At 47.2% G+C, this 5,981-nt stretch overlaps 1 protein-coding gene across 1 annotated transcript in view; it reads right to left on the reverse strand.

Annotated features, from left to right (window-relative positions):
* Positions 1–3,617: 3,617 nt before the first annotated feature.
* The window catches only part of NPHS1 (NPHS1 adhesion molecule, nephrin), a 15,790-nt gene continuing 13,426 nt past the window's right edge, over positions 3,618–5,981 (reverse strand). Inside the window, exons 24-29 of the mRNA XM_069078682.1 lie at positions 5,475–5,597; positions 5,296–5,323; positions 5,098–5,167; positions 4,311–4,404; positions 4,041–4,156; positions 3,618–3,905 (exon numbers count right to left, since the gene is read on the reverse strand). Coding sequence (XP_068934783.1) covers positions 3,771–3,905; positions 4,041–4,156; positions 4,311–4,404; positions 5,098–5,167; positions 5,296–5,323; positions 5,475–5,597 — 566 coding nt within the window. The 3' untranslated portion in view covers positions 3,618–3,770. The remainder of the gene's footprint in view (positions 3,906–4,040; positions 4,157–4,310; positions 4,405–5,097; positions 5,168–5,295; positions 5,324–5,474; positions 5,598–5,981) is intronic.

Here is a 5,981-nt window from a genome sequence, read left to right on the forward strand (position 1 = left end):
GGTGATGAGAGTGAGCCAAGGTTGAGGTTTATCTGGGTGTAATCGATGATATGATAAGGGAGTGAGGGATTCAAGAGAAGAGGAGGGTGTAGAGTTGAATTGGTTTACAAAGAAGAGTAGCTAATGCTGGGGTGATGGCTTGGGAGAAAATTGAGGGGTCAAGGGACTGGAGATAATGGTGCAGATGAAGAATAGGGTTTTGCAAAGGAAGGCAGAGGGATAAATGAAAAGCAAATAGATTATGCTAAGTTAAGGGGATTTCAGAATTCTTAAACATGGAGGTAGCACATTTGTGGGTGATTGCAAGATCAATGATATGACCATTTTCGTGTGTGACTGAAGTGGGGTGGAGGAGCAGATCATGGGAGGAGAGTACTTTGAGGAACTCATTTGTTAGGGTGTTGTAATGATAAGGGAATTTGAAGATCTTCTTTGCCCCTTAATAGGCCTAGGGAATTTGAAGATCTTCCCTGTCCTTTAATGGGTCTCACTTGGAGCCCAACAAGAGAAGCCTGCTTAGGGGAGGCTTATTTATTTTTCAAGAAGGTCTATACCTTTTGTTACTTTGTAATTAGGCAGTGGGTCAGGAAGTTTGTGATATCCTCTGACCCTGGAAAAGGCTGTCTATACTCTGAAGTGAGATTTGTTTGTTTGTTTTGCCTTTTTGGAGGGTAATTGGGGTTAAGTAACTTGCCCAAGGTTACATTGCTAGCTTTTTTGTGTGGGTGTTAAGTGTCTGAGGCCGGAACCGAACTTGGGTCCTCCTGACTCCAGGGCCGGCCCTTTACTCACTATGCCACCTAGCCGCCCCAGAAGTGAGGTTTTGATTTAGGGTTCACTTATGGGAAGAGTAGTGTGATTTGGCCAGATGAGACTCTGGGTAGCCGTTGAGCCCCCTGGCTTTGAAAACCCAGATGTTAGTGTTTCTCTCTCTGGTAACTAACTATGTATGTATGTAAAGGTCAGATAGCTGGAAGCCCTGTCCATTGGTCTATTGAATTATGTTATTTACTCTGTATTTTTTGTCTGCTTGTAATTTCTGTTTGTATTTTCTCCGAAGTTCAGAGTGCTGACTTTTTCCCCCGAACTAAGTGAATGATGTATGGTTTGGTTTTTTTTTTAAGCAATTGGGGTTAAGTAACTTGCTCACGGTTACACGGCCAGGTGTTTCTGGGTGGGTGCTAAGTGTCTGAGCCCAGTTTCGATCCCCAGGCCATCCCGACACTGGGGCCGGTGCTTTTTATCACTGTGCTACCTGGCCACCCCATGATATATATGTTTGATTAAAGTAAGATTGTTCCCCTTTTTTAAGTTGCTTTCCTTTAGAAAAGTGGATCAAAGAGCCTTGAACTAGCTACCATCCTGGGTAAGCTAGGGTGTTTGCTGTTACAGGTGTTTGAAGGAGGACAGTATGTATGTCAAGTTGGGGAGGAGAGAAAATTGTGAGCTATGTACTAACCTTATTGAAGAAGGAAGGGGAGTGACCTGGGGGTCTGTAGACAGCAGCTATCAGGATCTGGATTGGGCAATAGATATGAAGAATATGAACCTCAAAGGAAGAGAGATTCCTGAGTGGTGGAGAAAAGGGGAGAGCCTGGCAGCAGTGATGGGGAACAAGGAGTATCGTGACACCCCCTTCCTGCACAGTGAGCCAAGGGGAATGAGTGAAGTACAACCAGGACTGCAAGGAAGCCAGGGAGGCTTGATCATCAGAGGGAAGCCAGGTTTCAATAACAGCTAAGATATAGATGGAGTTGGAGAGACAAAGAGATATTTGTTGTCAATGGAATGGGCCTTCCAGAGGGCACAGTGGAAGGGTTGGGTGGTGTTGGCTTGCAACTTTGGAGTGGGAGGGTTGAGGGGGTGAGAATAAGGAATTGGGTGAGGGGGATGGGGGATGGGGTTTGGATGATGATCTATAGAAATTCAGAATCTCTAGCAAGATTGAGATGACAAGTGTGAGAATGTCCGTCAACTGGATGGAGGGTTCTACGCCTCTTCCCAAAGGAGGGTGGAGATCAGACTGGAGAAAAGTATAATACGAGATGGGAGGCCCTGCTTTACTTCTCTTCCCTCTGAAGGGTGGAGATTAGGCAGGAAATCCTCTGATCATATAAAGGGAATTAATAATGTCAAATAACGAATGGATGGAGCAGAAAGGGAGGGAATTCTGGGATAAAGGAATAATATGAGTCAAGGCCCTTTGCTAGAGGCATGGATAAAGGAGAGGGGAGGAGATCTGCATTCTCCTCATCTCCTTTCCACTAGATTATAAATTCTCTGAGGTCATAGGGTGTGTTTATTCATCTTTGTTTGTATTCTCAGCTGTGCTTTATCAATAAGATGTATTCAGTAACTATTCATAGAATTTGTGAAGGGTTTTGAGGCTCAGGAAGAACATCATAGATTTCATGTATTAAAATAACCCACTGTTAGGTGGCACAGTGGATAATGTTGGACCTGGAGGCAAGAAGACCTGAGTTCAAATGTTGACCTCAGTCATTTACTCGCTATGTGACACTGGGCAAGTTACTTAACCTTTGTCTTCCTCAGTTTCCTCATCTGTAAAATGCAAATAATAATAACTACCTTCTAGGGTTGTATGAGGATAAAATATTTCTTAAATGTTCTGCAAGCCTTAAAGCACTCTAAAAATGCTAGACATCATCATCATCATCGTTATTATAAGTTGCAGGGCTGGTATTGACCTGTATTGGTAGAGGGAATTTTTTTTTGTACTAATGAAATCAGGTTATTTTTCAGTTATGTCCAATTCTCCATGACCCCATTTGGGGTTTTCTTGGCAAGGTTACTGGAGGGGTTTGCCATTTCCTTCTCCAGTCCATTTTATAGGTGAGGAAACTGAGGTAAAACAGGGTGAAGTGACTTGCCCAGGGTCACACAGCTAGGCAAGTGTCTGAGGCCAGATTTGAACTTAGGAAAGGGAGTCTTCCTGACTCCAGGCCCACCGTTCTATGCACTATGGTGTCCCCTAGCGGTTCATAGTGAAATCACAAGTGTGGTCCTTACTCTCCCTATTTACATAGCACCTTAAATAAATCATCACATTTGAAACTCAGAATACCCTGGGGGGAACATTAGTGCTATTATTTCCATTTTATAGAGCACCATACAGCTAATACATGTCATGACTACCAAGTGTCAGAGTCAGGATTTGAACTCGGGTCTCCCTGACTCCAAGTCCAGTGCTCTATTTATTATACCTAAAGGTAGGGAGACCATCTAGGGCCTGCCCAGAGTAGTAGGGAGTAGAGGAGGGAATTGTTCTAAGCTTTCCAAGGTTTCTAGCCAGGGAGTCTGGTAGGGCGGCGATGGTGACAGAAATACTGGCGTTGGGCTGATGGAGCAGAGACTGCAAAAGCTCTAGGGGGTGGCCAGGTTTTTTCTGTGTTGGGTGAACACCGAGAGAAGACACCAAAGCTGGACCTCATGCTAAGGTCTCCCTTTGGGAGGCACCTACCCCCTAAGCCTGGGTTTGGGGGAATGTCAGGGTGGGATCAGAGGAGGATCTAAGTGCCCCCCACCTCTGAGGGCTCACCACGCCTTCAGGATTGCTTTGGACATCTCAGCAGGCCACATCCTGGTGCACTGTATTTATTGGACAAGCTTAGCCTGTTGGCAAAGCAGCAGGACCCCTGGCCCTTTCAGACCGCCTACTGGCCCGAAGCTTTGATCTATTGCTATCTGGATAGTCGACTGTAGGGCAACAGTGACAGCTTCAAGTTATCAGGCCTTTGACTGGTCTGGTCTCACACCAGCTCCCCTCTGAGGTGGAAGGGCAGGTAGTCCTGCCCCACTCCAGGGAGGTCTTCAGGTACCAGGTCATAAATCCTCGAAGGCTCCTCATATGCTACCTGGGGCCACTCTCCACGCTGATAAGTTCCCTGGGAAACAGAGAGAAAAAGAGATGGAGACTAGTATGGGGGGAGGGGAGGAAGAGGACAAGGTCCAGGGGCCTGAGCTCCCCATCAGCCTGATAGGGAGGCAGGGACCAGGACTGGGGCTCTTAGCATCCTTACCACTTCTGCCACTTTGTGGGGAGATTGCCAGGCTCCAGACAGGGGGTACAGCCTTTCCACCTCATCATAAAGTGGGCCGGGACCTGCCACCTCTTCATATTCATGACCCCAGAAACCTGGAATGGAGACAGAAGGCAGGGGAGCCCGCTGCTTAGGAAATCCGTTGTCCTGATCTGGAAGACTATTTCAATCTCTAATGGATTGGAGGAAATAGTTAGGGGGAAAGGGGAGAAGCGTTGGGGGACTGAGCAGAGTGATCTTCCAATTTACCTCGATATTGGGGTTCTTCTTCAAGTGTTGATGGAAGCTGGGGGCTGAAGTCCTTCATGGAATGGTAATGAGAATCCATGTCCGCTGAACTCTCCTGTTCCCCCCCAAAACCCAACCCACCAAACGAACTTAGACCGTACTGATCAGTAGTCAGAGGCAGGGAGTCCAAAAGAATACTCTCTTTCCTCCCCACTATCTACTTGGGACCTGCAGAACCCCTTCCCCACCCTCCCCCACTTTAGCTGTTCCCAGGTGGGTGTCCCCTCTCTTTCCTCACCCTCTTCATCCAGTGCTTTTATTCCTGCCCAGAAAGGGATCTGATAACTTCATCCACTCAAAGGTGGTGTCTCCTTTCGGAGGCTTATTTGCTTTTTAAAAGAATGGCCAGAACAGAAAACTACCTAATAATGGAATTCCAGGCACTAGGGACGCATGGATTGGGGGAAACATTCAGGAACACAGAGGCTTTTCCTAAACCCGTTCAAATCATGAGGGGTGAAGCAGATAAGAAGCTGGCCCTGGAGTCAGGAAGACCTGAGTTTCAATCCTGTCTCAAACATGTTCCAGCTATCTGAACTTGAACAAGTAACTTCACCTCTGTTTGCCTCAATTTCTCCAGATGTAAAATAAGTTTAATAATAGCACCCACCTCCCAGGGCTATTGTGAGAATCAAATAAGACAATATTTTAAAGTGTTCTATCAGCCTTAAAGCTCTAAATAAATACCAGCTGTTACTATCAAAGTAAGTCAAGGAACCACCTTCCCCATGGCTTCCCTGGGTCTCACCGCAGTGCTGGGGGTGTGCCTGCTGCCCCATCTGCTCTCTTGGTATTCATTCCCAGCTGGAGTCTCTGACCTGCCGTGGCAACAGGAGAGCCTGGCACCAGCTTCTCTCTTCCTTTCCAGACCACAGCTATCCCCCCTCCTCTTCCTCTCCTGCCACCCTCCTATCCCACTGACTCCCTCTAGGATACGCTTCCTTACCCTGCCTCCATCTTTTCCTCTTTGGCTTCTGAGGGAAGAATGAGAGTAAAGGAGTCAAGGTGAGCCCATTTGGGGGGCATCTTTACAAGGCATTTGGGGAACCAGATCCATGCTTTTCCCTTTGCATGCAGAGTATAACGGTCAACATCTTCTCTCCACCCCCGGCAGGATGTCCTTACCCTCGGAGGGATGCTCACGATGTCTCTGCCTCCAGAGGACGTACCCTATGCAGGAGGCATTGGAGAGGAGGAGCAGAATCCCCAGGGCAAATAGAATGGGGAGCAGGAACCAGCGAGGGAATCCTGGGGACACAAACACGGCGTCCTCAGGAAGGGGAAAAGCTGGGGGTCTACAGAGAACTCTCCTTCCATTTGGCCCCTGTTCTCTCCCACCCACCTGGCTTCCTTCCCTCAGTCAACTCTTCAGTTTTTTTCTCCCTATTACATCCTGCACAAGGATGCCCAAAGAATCTTAACAAATTCAATCATTCCTTCAGTATTAGTCAGCAAGGACTTATTCATCACTGAGCCTTAGGAGTTAACAAAGGCAAAACCAGGCTGTCGTCAATGAGCTTACAATGGAATTGTTAGAACAGCCATCTACAAACAAGGCATTAATACAGAGTAGATGAGAGGTAATCTCCGAGAGAAAGCCCTAGCAGTGGGGGAGGCAGAAATGGGGGGGGG

The sequence above is a fragment of the Petaurus breviceps genome, unplaced genomic scaffold, assembly GCF_028583685.1.
Source record: "Petaurus breviceps papuanus isolate PSGF00001 unplaced genomic scaffold, PetGlider_PUasm1.0 91041, whole genome shotgun sequence".
Taxonomy (NCBI): Eukaryota; Metazoa; Chordata; class Mammalia; order Diprotodontia; family Petauridae; genus Petaurus; species Petaurus breviceps.